The sequence below is a fragment of the Electrophorus electricus genome, chromosome 20 (assembly GCF_041902795.1).
Source record: "Electrophorus electricus isolate QZ-2024a chromosome 20, ASM4190279v1, whole genome shotgun sequence".
Lineage (NCBI taxonomy): Eukaryota > Metazoa > Chordata > Actinopteri > Gymnotiformes > Gymnotidae > Electrophorus > Electrophorus electricus.
In genome coordinates this window covers 13,181,524-13,195,052 of record NC_137516.1, presented here as the reverse complement: position 1 = coordinate 13,195,052, position 13,529 = coordinate 13,181,524, and the positions used below count along the sequence as shown (strand labels likewise).

Sequence of the window (13,529 nt, the reverse complement as noted above, 5' to 3'; positions counted from 1 at the left end):
TTCTTAGCCAGTGCAGGAGGTGCTTGGTCTTAGGTTACAAGAAAAGTGAACCCCTACAGAAGCAAGCCATCCTCTGCTGTGTGCCAAAGTAGCCGTGACCATTACAATGCTCAGAAGAAAAAAATGCCAGACAAGCTAATGAAAAAAGCCGTTTCCTTTACCTTGCTTTTCTTAATAAATTCTCAGTCTAACATCTGATGAAAATGAAATGAGATCTGTCAATTCAACAGGTCAAAAATGTATATTAATATGCTGAAAGCTTTTGGGCCATAATTGAAAGTTTATTGATTTTTATCAGCAACCTTTGCTGCAGCTAATTGCTTTGTTTGACAGAGTGCATAAATTGATATGCTTGCAGTAGCAAATGCTTTTTTCATGGGTTTTTCTCTGTCTTTTCAGACTGTGACAAATTTGATTGCACTGCTATGAAGATTCCTAGCCTTGAAAGCACAGTATTTGAATGCATTACCTCTTTTTGAAAAACTGATCTTCTGCTAAGGAGATTTTTTTTTTTTTTTTTTTTTTTTTTGAGGTTTTATAATGGTATTATAAGTATTAAATGAGAACACTTATTTTAAATGACACATTATAAAGGCCACACAGCTCATCATCATTTTCTGACCCTGGCTGCTACCATTCTTTTGCACTTGCACTGAAACTCTTCCTCCTTGGATACAGTTTCTATCTCGAGATGTATCCATCATGGAAACCTTGGAAAATAGAAATGACTGAAACAAGCTTTTAAAATCAAGACAAAGATAAAGCCACATGTTGGTTCTCCTAGATCTGACTTATGACTCACCTCACCATCTTCCACCAGCTTTCTGGACTTCACCAAACTATAGAAGAGAATTCTCACACCATATTCCTTAAGGGATGAAGAGCAGGATCTGGACTCGCAACTGATTCCACCTGCTCAGATAACCATTGCAAATGTAGCATTCACAAACAAGACTCAGAATTACTTAAAGATGACTTTAATCACCTGATGCATGTTCTCCACTTCTTACACGCCCATCTTGAAGCCTACCTACACTGGCACTGGGAACTGATTACTTTAGCTGACTGTTGTCATTGAACAATTGGCTCACCTTGATTTCAAGATCTTCTAGGAATGTGGTGAACTGTTTAAAACCTTCATACCAACTTCACTGGTGCCTGACTGTTGATAGGAAATCTGCTTTATGATATCGCATTTTCACTTATAACCCACACAAACAACATTGTTTACTGAAAGAGGCCGCAGTCATCAATCAGATTGATGGTTGCACTCTGACAACAAAAAAACTGATGAGATTAACGAACTTCTCAATTTCTGTTCATAAAAGAGAAACACAAAACAAAAAAACTACCAGTATCTCTTCTTTCCATTCTCATAGATTCTTCAGCATACTGCCGATAAACAGTTATCTCCGTTCCTCATCTAGAACCAGCTGCAGGACCTTAATCAGTCTGGCTGAAAACTGGTGCACTCTGTTTCACGGTTGGTGTTTTGGTAAGCACACAAGATACCCAAATATATTTGCACAAGCATGAAAAACGTGAATTTTTCATGTCACCTTTAAATAACAAATATCTGCATGCATGAATGAATGAAAAAGAATGAATGGATAGCAGTTATTAAATCTTTATGAATTATCCTACTTTTGTTCCAAAAGTGGCCTGCAAATATTAAAATAACAATAAAAAAATTTCAGCAATTTAGCCTTAAATAAAACAATTACAGTGTATTTTTGCATTATAGGCTATTACTCTGCAATTCTACTTTTGCTAGCATTATCTTTTTGTGAAAATGTTTTCCTCTTACATTGCTAAGTGTGTTCTTGCATACAGTAGTCTTAGAAAATAATGTGTTTTGACATAAATGTAGTTTACCACAGTGAACATATACCTCTCCTCCACTGCATTTATAGAGAAATACCCTGATAGCGAAATCATTCTGGCCCACAACTATTCCACATTCCCCATTTTCATCTGGTCTACTTGCCACATGGATGGATGGTCCACTCCCGGTTGCCAGATGAGGGTCACATACACAACAGATTAGGTGTGTATCTGTCAGAAAAAACGTGTCAGCTAAAAGTGAAATGCTTTGTAATGTGTAATCTATATTAGTACTTAAGTATTTGGGGCACATTTGACTTGTATGCAGTTTGCCTTCCTGAGCAATATCTCTGTCAGAAGTGGCTCAGATATATTTTGGGACATGAAGGCCATGAATTTTTAATATGTGGGCCACTTGTGGCTCAGGTACAGTTTGCTAGTGTCTAAAGCAAGAGACTGGCCAAGGTCTGACCCACATCCTCCATTTCCATCCAGCCCATTTGCTGCATGGGGTGCACTTGGGTATGATATGTATAAGACACAGATATGACAAGCTGGAAACCTTCCTACATGGCAGTCTAATGTCTTGGATATGTGCAGCAACAGATGGCATAGCCACAAAAGATGGTTCTAATAAGTTTAACTTAGTAATGTTTAAGCACAACAGTGACTCCAAATCTCAGAAGAAAAAAAAACAAAACAGCACCCACTGCATTAAACGCTGCTGTACTCAATCTAAGGTCATTAACTAATATGTCGTTTATAGCTGGATAGATAATTGAAAACCATGAACAAGACTTTATTTTCTTAAGTAAAACCTCAATGGAGACTTGAATATTGATCTTTATAAAACTTCAGGTCCTGTTACTAATGATATTACAATTAGACTGAATTCCTTTGCCTTGACACAGCAAGCTCCAGGCTCTATACATAAACATGACCATACCTTAGACCTGATTATATCCTATATTTTACATATCAAGGTGACTAATATTTTGGATGGTGGAACTTCCAGTCACTACTGTGTCTTCTTGGGTTGTCTGTGGTTTTCTGTAGCAATACTGATAAGTAGTCATAAGCATCCACTATTTTACTGACAATTCTAGGCCAACTTTCACAAACGTCTTTACTTGTCTTCATCCTCTCACCAAATCCCCCTATGACTGCCTACTTGGAGACTTAATGAATGCATTAATACTATATCCCCTCTGAAATCCAAGTCTGTGTCTAGACATTTTAAAGCCCCATGGATATACATATGCATCACTTTAAAATTTGAAAGAGATTGCAGGAAAGCAAAATGAAAATGAAGGCACACTAAGCTCATAATCCACTTTGATATTTACAAAAATCAACAGAAACTGCTCAACAACCAAACTAAACTAGCTAGTAAGTCTACTTTTCAAGCCATAAAGACAACTATAAATCCTTCTTGATTAACCACTCACCTCATGTCCCATCAGCACACTTAAATGAAAGCTTATGTAATTTATTCCAGTTTGGCTTCCAGGCTCATCAAAGGACAGAAAAGGCTATTTAAAGTTAATGTTAATGTTAATGATCCTACAGTAACTCAAGATGCAGGTAACTTACCTATACAGGTTCTTTAAGATCTTAATGCCACTAAATACTTTTCACCATAGAATACTTCATTGTCTACAAAATGGGGTTGGCCAATTAAATTATTTTCAAACCAGTATGAGTGGCTGTGAATATAATATTGTAGTTGGAACTTTCATCCAAGTGTCATGTAGAGTGCCTCAAGGTTCAATCTATTTAAAATACATGCTCCCATGTCATGACAATTAAATGATTTGCTCAGTGTTTAAGGTACTTGACCTGTAATCAGAAGGTTGCTGGTTCAAGCCCCACCACTGCCAAGTTGGGCCCCTGAGCAAGACCCTTAACCCTCAAATGTTCAAGTTTTATTCAGTCATAATTGTAAGTCGCTTTGGATAAAACTGTCAGCTAAATGCCAAAAATGTAAATGTAATCATGTTTCTGCAGGTAAGACAAAGCCAAATTCCTTGTTATTGGGAACAACAAACTAAGAAATGTTGCACATAGAGCGCCTATCTGTGAAGTCTAAAACTTGTGCCATAAACCTGAGTGTGACTTTCAACAGCAACTGTCAAGTGCCAACTGGCACCCAGCCTAGCATGAGGCAGTGTGTGCTCACACACTGGCACGAGCAGTCCCCCCAGCAGCTCTGTCATGACTCTGACTCGCAACGCATCCTCTCTGTCATGTCACACACGTCATCGCTGCCCTTCTCCTGAATACTGACTACATACACCTGCTGCCAATCTAATCAACGCCATATAAACCCACAGGTTCCCACCACCATGTGCGTTAGCTGGTTCTTCAGACTAATGCAACGCCTGCTTCCTACCTGCCATTGTCTCCCGTTTGTTAGTCTCTGTGATTTACGTTCTTTTCTTGTTAAAGCGCTTTTGTTGTTCTAGTTTGATGTTTTAGCTCTTCAATAAATATGTGTCACAACATGTCACAGTGACCTTAACTTTAAGAAGTAATGTTTGTAAACAGCATTCTATCGCTTTAGAAATATAGCTAAGGTCTGTGACATTTCCTCAACAGCTGATAGTGGAACATAAAAAACTCATCTGGACTTCAGTAAGGCTCTTCTTTTTGGCCTGCTAAAGAACTCCATCTCTAGCTTGCAGAGAGTGCAAAATAAGGCATTGAGAATTTTCCTACGCATGAGTGTGCCGGAGCATATTTGGGTTGTCCTCAGACAGCTGCACTGGCTACCTGTGTCTTTCAGAAATGATTTTAAGATACTCTTTATAACCTTTAAATGCCTTCTTGAAGGAATCAGTGAATCACTGATTATTAGATTATTAGGTGTCGTCCCAGAAGAGCTCTTTACCTAACAGGCTAGCACACCTGCTACCTGTCTAAAGAGAATGGCTATTCTATGCATAGCTGAGGGATATATATCCATCTAAGGAAGGTTATGACTTGTCTATGAAGATTAAGACTGCTGTACTTTATTTTCTAATATTTATCTTCTTTTGTTTTTGCTTCATCTATCTTAATTTATTGAATTTCATTTTATCGTATCCTTTTGTAAAAAACTCTGTAGACCTTGTTTGAAAAAAAGTGCTTTTTATTACATTATGATAGTACAGTATCATCAAGCATGAGTGACTAACTTCTACACCGTGGTGTTTAAATTGGCTGTCTATGAATGTCACATTGTACCTTAACCGTACCTGACCTAGCCATAGGCATTATATGGTCAAACTGAAGTTTCACCAACAATTATGGCAAAACACACGAAACTCTGAAGTAAAGCCTTCCTGAAAACTTTGCTCAGTGAGCCATAAAGGAAACTGCAGGGGGTGTGAGAGATCACAGGAGCTCAACTACAAAGCCCAGAATGAGCAAACCTTGGAACAATATGATGAGAGGTAAGCCTGAATGAGAATCCACTCACTCATCAGTTCTACCCCACAGCAAACAACAGCTTCTTAAGAGCATCCCAGAGGGTGGAGATTAAAGCTTTTGCAGTGGTCAGGGCTGCTGCCACTTCAAACACCTTCAGCAAAAAACGTAGGGAGATGGAAGGACAAAGATGGAGAGTGAAAGATTGAGGGACAGCAGAGGAGTCGGTGGTACTACACATAAACAGGCACAGGCCTGTGTGTGCTGGATTAGGGTTGGGACCAAATGCTGTAGGGTGGTAGATCTCCAGGACCAGAACTAAGCATCCTTGTTCTAGGACCTAATTCAAAATATGGCTCTGCTCAGGGTTATTTCTTCTGCACCATGTGGGATTTTGTAGCTGTTAGCCATTGGTTTGGGGTGTAAGGCAATTTACCACTCTGTCTTAGCATATCGAATTAAGTAAATATTCTAAAATTTAAAATATTATAATCGACTGTGTTGTGTGTCGCTCTATTGGAACAGTAATAGTAAACCATTCAGTAGAAAATAACATTTTTGTGCTTTCATAAATAGCATCCTTACCCCTCAACGAATAGACAAAAAATGTGGTCATGTTGCTAATCTTTAAATTGATTAAATAACAGATTAAATGGCATGAGTCAGCTTTGTGTGAAGTATCTATGTGTTGTCAGCGCTGTGTGTGGTAGGCAAATCACTTTTCAGCATGCTCCGGGCAAACATGTGGATAAATGTTCCTCAGTTAACACAAGCGGCATCTCCGAAAAAAGAAAATCAATACGCTGAACTGACAGTCTTCTGACTGCGCCTTATACCGACAAGTGCTTACATTAAGGTGAACGCGTTGTATCTCACTCACAACACACTAAGCCCAACTGAAATGCTTCGGAAAAACATTTTATTCAAACAAAGCACTTAGTGCCGATTGTGTGGTGTGGGACACTTCAGCCGACTGAAATGGACTAGCTGATTGATGGACACCATGGGGGAGACCAGTAACTGAAGGGAACATTAAAGTAGACATTAAGAGAGCAATTAGTGTCTTTCACAGCATGAGGTGTAGCAAAAAAAAACAGTGAAGGCACGTCATGGTGTAATGTGACGTGGAAGCAACTTCTCATTTCCTGTTATCGAGTTCTGACGATAACAAAATAAATTTCTACAGTGAACGGCATAGAAAACCGGTGCATCAGTGATGTACTCATTACATATTAAAGGCCAGTTAACCCATGATGAGGTTAATGAAGCTCTGAAAGAAAAACAAAAAAAATAGTAGTCTATCCTTCCAGTGAATTGGGGAAAGCAGTATTGCCATAGAAACACAGCGAAAAGCAGCAGAGTTCATGTTAGAACTAAGAATTAATATTGTACTTTTGGGAGGGATGGCAATATCTGACACATTTCACACAACTATGGGCTACAGTCTTTCTGTAAAAATGAGGTTTATATCCTGTGGTGGCGGAATCCATATCCTGTCAGGATGTGATGTGCCTCTAAGGTGACTGAGTGGGAGGTGGACAAACACAACACATCCTCAGAAACTGGAGAAATGCTATGAATACAAAGAAGAACAATGCTATCTAAGAGATAAATGACATTAATTAAATAATAGTGAGGTGACAGTGTAGTAGGCAAAACTGGCTGAATAACTGGCATAAAAAATGGCAATATCACTCAACAGAACAAAAGAAGAAAAATGTGAATATCATATTAGAACAATGTAAACCTCTCAGCAGACAGGTTAGACAGGTTAGACAGACAGACAGACAGACAGACAGACAGACAGATAGACAGATAGATAGATAGATAGATAGAGGTAGGCCTGCTTGCTGTCATTTAGATAATTCTGTTATGTGTAATGCACAATATACTTTGGTTTAGTGTGAATCTCAGAAACATAATTACAGTTTTGTTATTGCACCATATAACCACATGACAAATTGAATCAAGAAAATCTAAATGTAATCACCTTCATCTCTCTCTCTCTCTCTCTTTCATAAAATTAACCTCGACAGAGAAATCTAACTTAGTGTCATAACATATGACTAAAATCAGAGTTGTTAACTAAAAGGATGTTCCCAAGTACACATGGAAACACTTTTTTTAAGCAGAAATGACCACACCATGTCAGAGAGGGTTATATATATTACCCTAAGAAGGAAGACAATACTAGATTGTTTTGAAATTATATCAATTTCATTACAGTCAATGGGTATAATTTTCTGTTTGGGACAATAAAAAAAATGTTTGATGACAGTGAACTGCCACTTGAGTCCACTTACCTGAATGGTGTTAATGTACATGGTGGACTAGACATTTATTTGATGTTTTCTATATTATATTGGAACCACATTCATGGGGGAATAATATGAGCAAAAACAAGGTTGGGAGCATGCCTAACCCCTGCCCCCAAAAAAGCCTCAACAAACAAAAATAAGTAAATAAATTATATATATATATATATATATATATATATATATATATATATATATATATATATATATATATATATATATATATATATATAAACCTGCTGTTGAAATATATCTTGCTGCAGAAAATGCATAATAAATAATCATTTGTGACACCGCATATCCTGGGCTGCTAAAAACACCAACAATGACTCACCAGCCACCTAATTAGAATGAACACTTTGGTGGGGACCACCTTGTAGCTATACAACTGGACTCAAGAATTCAAATAATGCCATGTTTCTGCAGGTAACCCCAAATCCTGTGGTTGACTGCTGAGCTCAGGGCAGCTGTAGGCAGCATTTCTTTGTCAGGGATGAACCAATCTCAAACCAGCGCACACACAGGCGCACGTAAACGCCCCAGCAACACTGCTGTGCGTGATGAAGTTGTAGCACCTCCACGGCCCCTACCAACTAACATCAAGTGAACAGTAAGCCTGTAGTCCGAATCTGACCAGTGAAGAATGCGACAGAGGGAGGCAGAGAAATGACGACTGTCAACAGATGGGCTGCAGTCTGTTTCTGCACACTTAAATGCTATGTATAAGATAGGTGTTTCCAGGTGTCCTGTGGGTAGCAGTTCTTTCACAAATAGTGGCAACACAAGGCGCAGAGAACCGAGGAGTGTTCAGCAAGGAACTCTTGCCTCTGCACTGCGGACCTGCAACATGGTTTTTGATTTCGTGGAAGAAACCTGAACACCTCTCCCACTTGCGATAACAATATCTGCCGCTCAAGAGGTGGATGAAAGCGAGGAAAGCGGATGTCGGAGAAGGCTAGCTGTGTTCTCTAAGTGGCTGTGTGCCTCTGGAACACAGGAGGGAAAAACACAGGGAAGCGTCAAAGCTGGAGTCACAATATTGCAAGGCTCCTGAGGGCTCCTCCAAACGCCTGCTGCCGACATTTGCTGCCCTTTTCAGGACCATAAGTCGGATGTTATTATGGGAAGGTCCAGGGGCAGAAGTCTATCTATAGACAAAAAGTGCAGGCTTAAAACTCATAGACGCCATAGTGCCCTACTTAACCTATAGTGGCAGCAGCCACAAACACTCCAGAGCAGGAAAATGACAAGCACTAATAGGATCTCATCTCATAAAAGATAAGTTGGCGATATTGCTGACTGTGGTCATTGTCTTACCCGAGGAAAGAAATACACTGCAACAACTTTCTTTCGTTCGTATTCTCTACAAGCCACATATGCAGTGCAGTTCTCGCAACGCTGAGGCCTCTTGGCCACTTTTCCAGCCTTGCTGTTACTTTCAGGTGTAACTGGGGTCCAACACAGCGATGCGCATGGCAGTTTTGAGTTGGCACAGCCTTAATTGTTCACGAGAACTGTTCTATTTCATCTTGGCTTTGAACCATAAATGCACTTCCCAATTAATCCCGCCTATTAGACCGACTTTATCAGCAATAACACACCAAATATAGCCGCTTTGCTTAACCGAATCTCAAAGCTATTCCCAGACTTCTATGCTGTCCGTGCCTGTACCCTAATCACTGTCATCAAAGAGACCTACTTTGGGGCTCAAGCGTGCGACGCAGCCTCCAGAGGACGTGATAAGCAACCCCCCACCCCCCACCCCACCATAAATGTTGAGTGCTTTTCGCCATAGTTCATTAATCCCATTCAATACAACTTGCAGTTTCTGGAAGACATTCTAACATTTTAACGCTTTCGATCACTTTCAAGGGACAACTTGAGTATTTAGTAAGCTGAGGAAGGATTAAGTGTGGAGAACAGCAAAAGCGTGGCCAAGCAGAGACACGATTAATGCGTGGTACGAAATTAATCAGAAAACAACAGATGTAAGAGTTTGGGGTAATTGCTTTCAAGGACGAGATGCGAGTTGTCTTGTCTTATAAACAGGTGAAATAAAAGTAACCGTTATGTTTGCCATCTGTCCAGGTTAACACGAGGAAAATCTGGAAATATTTCAGGTGTCAACAATTGGAATGTTGGCAGGATATTCAAGATATTTGGACATAAGACTATACTCGTGTCTCCTCTCTATAATTATTCTTAACAACAGCAAGGTTTCCGCAATTCATTTAAATATGCCACAAGTTAGTGATATCTTAACGCTCTACGGATCGGTTGCAGCCTATGGTAAAATGGAAGTTGTTTTACACAGGCCATGTGTTACTAGCTTTTATTGCCAGAGGCCCTTTCATATGTCATGAAATTGCAAAGAAAAAAAATACCGAATTATATATCCAGCCATTATATAAAATGGAAGTAAATAATTGAAACATGACAGCAGTCTGCTGATAACGGAGACCACCATGCAGTGTGCTGCACTAAACTCGTGTATGTCCTCTGGTTTGCTTGCACAATATGTCCTTGCCACTGAGAATATGAATGAACTTTAGAGCTTTAACTATACATAAAATGACCAAAAAGGAATGATTTCACTATTGTTATTTTTTGCATGCAGCACACTTTTAAATGGACTGAACATGTTTCTGCGGATACCAGTTGGTTAGAACGTGATTGAGTGAAAAGTAATTGCGTCGCAAAGTTTGAACATACGGCTACTTCGTTATCCTGCGCGTCCCTAATTAATCACACTGGTAACCGACCAACGTAATTGACTATGACCGTACAGTTACTGCAGTCAAAATCACTGGAGCCTGAGCTAGCGATTAATAATACATCCGTTCTGGCAGCAGAGAAAGTCACAACGTTATTCTGAAGACAAAACATTGTTGGCAAAAGATAAAAAGGGAGAAAAAAAAAGAATTTGACCAAAATAATTTTTTTTTTTCCATTTCTTTAACATGCTGTAAAAACATGACCGTGGTATAAGATATTGCAAATCTTTACTACCTGGTCCTGCGTCTGTGCTGCTTTGGCAGGCGCGGTGGGCTCTTTAGCCGAGGTCATCGTTAAGCGGAGAGAGCCAAAATTGTAGAGACTGAGGACACGAACGAGGTGCTGCGGGACTAGCGGAAGGCTACTGCAAGTACAGAGCGTCCAGTCGCGCGTGTGTTTGTGCATGTGTGTACACGCGCGCCCGCGTGAGAGAGCGCGAGCTAGACTTTTATGGCGAGTGCTGTGACAGGCACTGCTGTTACCTCTCCGTCTCGAGCTGAAACAAACCAAAAAAGGCGCTCGGATCGCGCACGAACAGATGCTCCATAGTGCTGGGCGAGCAGCAACAAAGGTTTTAGGTGGGCGGGCAATGGTTTCCGTTCTATGGCTCAGTACACTAAAAAGGAACCTATAATTACAAGACTCGTTGGCTTTGTCTCTCAGTAGAGGTCCTTACTGCATTTTATATCAATTTCGCCTCGAAAGCATCATTTAAGGCGCAAAACTGGTGTTTCAATCTCCGAACCCCTTCGTAAATCAAGCTGATTTATTTTTAGATGTTTTCAAATTAAAAAGTTTTAGATTTTTAGTGTCTCGACTTATTAAGAAACCACTACATAATCAACTGTTAATTCTGTATTGGGAAACGGTGAAACATATTTATAGCTAAAAAAAAAAGGGGGGGGGGGGGTTAGGGGGGAAGATTTTTATGAATATAAATAAATCTATTTTTATAAATAAACATTTTGCATCTTAGCTGTCCTTTGTATACTTTGATGGATGACAGTCTAAATGTCTATAACAAATAAAAATAAAACACACAAATGGACTGATTGTGGAATTAAAGCTAGTGAATATGCATGTTGGAGATGGTGAACAGGTATAGTACATAAATAGTTCAGGACAGTCCATATAACCCCTAACATTAAACAGTCACACCCTGCATAGAAAGAAATAGAGCATATAGCATATAGCAGGCTGAGTCATTTGAAACTGAGCTTGATTTGTTTTCTGCTGTTATCAAAGCATTAAAAACTCTGAGGTATACAGAAATTCAACAGACTTTAAATAACGCTACTTTCAATATTGTATATGTATGGCTGTGTGCATTTGAAATTGTCAGATTTCCATTGCAAAGGAGATTTAATGATCAGCCTGCTACTGCTTCAATAAGCCAAGCATATCATTCAAATCAAATCAAATGCAAAAATACATGGCACCATGTTTGGGACATTTTTCAACCTGATACCTGATAACAACACTGAGGTCTAAAAAAAAACAGGGCGTAACTTCACCTCTAAACTTCTGTTTTTCTTCTACCATTAATCAATAATTAAAGTCAGCACATGTTGATTCCTACACTCAAACTGTTCTTACCCAGGTGTGTCCGGATCTCTCAGACTGCCAGCTCTAAATTTAGCATGTGTTCTGCCGATTCCACCCCCCCGCCCCCAGCAAGTTCCTTTTTCTGAGATGTGTCACACTGCACCTTCCTCTACTTCTTGTATGGAAGCTCATGTCTCCAGAATGGTCATATGGACATCTAAATACCTAAATCACATCTAAATACCTGGAGAGAAAGATATAACATAACAACATGAATAGCCCTTTCTATAATAAAACGATTTTTGCAACTTTTGCAAGGCTGTCAAATGACAATATAAATTCTTGAGCATAACTCTCACAGTATGCTAATATGAGGCAGGTGTGCATGTGTAATTGGACAGGCAATTTGCGATTTGTTAAAAAGATTTAGAGTTGGCCATAAAGTAACAATTACAAGGCTCGATGGTCTGTTAAATAGTACTCTATGGAGACTGTATTGATAAGCCACTGAACAGTCCAGGTCTACTGAAGACATATGGTACCCTTCATTGGAACTGGGAAATGACACCATATTAAGGTGTAATGGTTGCTGAAATGGATGGACCCCCCCCCCCACACACACACACACACACACCCCACAACACACACACACACCTTCCCCCATAGTCTAGGCAACTTTTGGATATATAAGATATAGGCTCATATTTATTTGTGCATATGATGTAATATGGAACTAATACTGATGCTGAGTGGTACGTGCAGAAAATCATCTGCATGTGTAATTTCCATGGTGATTTGAAATGGAGAACTGGCTGATAATGGACTGATGACCCAGTTTTAGGTCGAGCCTATATAATTCATTAAAACAAGTTAAGAAGTATCAAAAGTAGGACAGTTGACATCTTTAATCTTGTGAAGATCACATCATACTTAATGAGAATAGCTTGACGTTTGGAGGCCCCTAGAACTTTCTAATTGTGTTTAATCATGAACATGCCCTAGGTTAGGGCAATGTCAGGTATACATCAGTATCCCATTTCATAGGCCTTTGAGTAAAATGATACAATCCAGAACTAGGGCAGTATGCTTGCAATCATATGTGGAAAAAGGTATTTAGACTTTTGACAGTAAAACATGAATATACACAGAACTGCACCCAAGTGATACCAGTCGAACAAACAATGTTCATAATTTGTCAAACTAGTAAGTGGCATGATGCATTCAAGCATAATAACAAAATCACACTTTTCCAGAGTGTAAGCTATCCATTTTGTTTGCTAATTGAGTCTTAATTTCTTTTAATAGAAACATATTTCATTTTTCTTTCCCAGACCACACTTTGCAGTGGGGGTTGTCATAGCAACTAAGTGCCAAAGCCTTGCCTGTTTCTGTGACTTAGCTAACAGTGTGTGGTGCATTGAGCTTGTGAATAATCATTTCCAAGTGTTCTGTGGCTATGCCATGTTCATTTTATACACTCCACAGCAAAAGTCACTCTAATGGTCTATTTTACAAAAACACTGCTGGTAGCAGTACACTGTGTTGGCATACTAAAAACAAAATCAAATCATAAAAGACCTGCAAAATTAAAAATCATTCAATAATGCAACTAAATAATGCAAACAAACTGTTTGCATCAGTTAGAACTGGAAATGGAAATGT

At 39.2% G+C, this 13,529-nt stretch overlaps 1 protein-coding gene across 10 annotated transcripts in view; it reads right to left on the bottom strand.

Moving 5' to 3' along the window:
• dpp6b (dipeptidyl-peptidase 6b) overlaps positions 1-13,529 on the bottom strand; it is a 100,495-nt gene that overhangs the window by 40,919 nt on the left and 46,047 nt on the right. Inside the window, exon 1 of one of the 10 annotated variants that reach the window (XM_026998352.3) lies at positions 10,557-10,777. The exons of the other annotated variants lie outside the window; for them this stretch is intronic. Within the exon in view, the coding sequence (XP_026854153.2) occupies positions 10,557-10,727 (171 nt within the window). The 5' untranslated portion in view covers positions 10,728-10,777. Of the gene's footprint in view, positions 1-10,556; positions 10,778-13,529 lie in introns of those variants that run through there. 10 annotated transcript variants of the gene reach the window in all.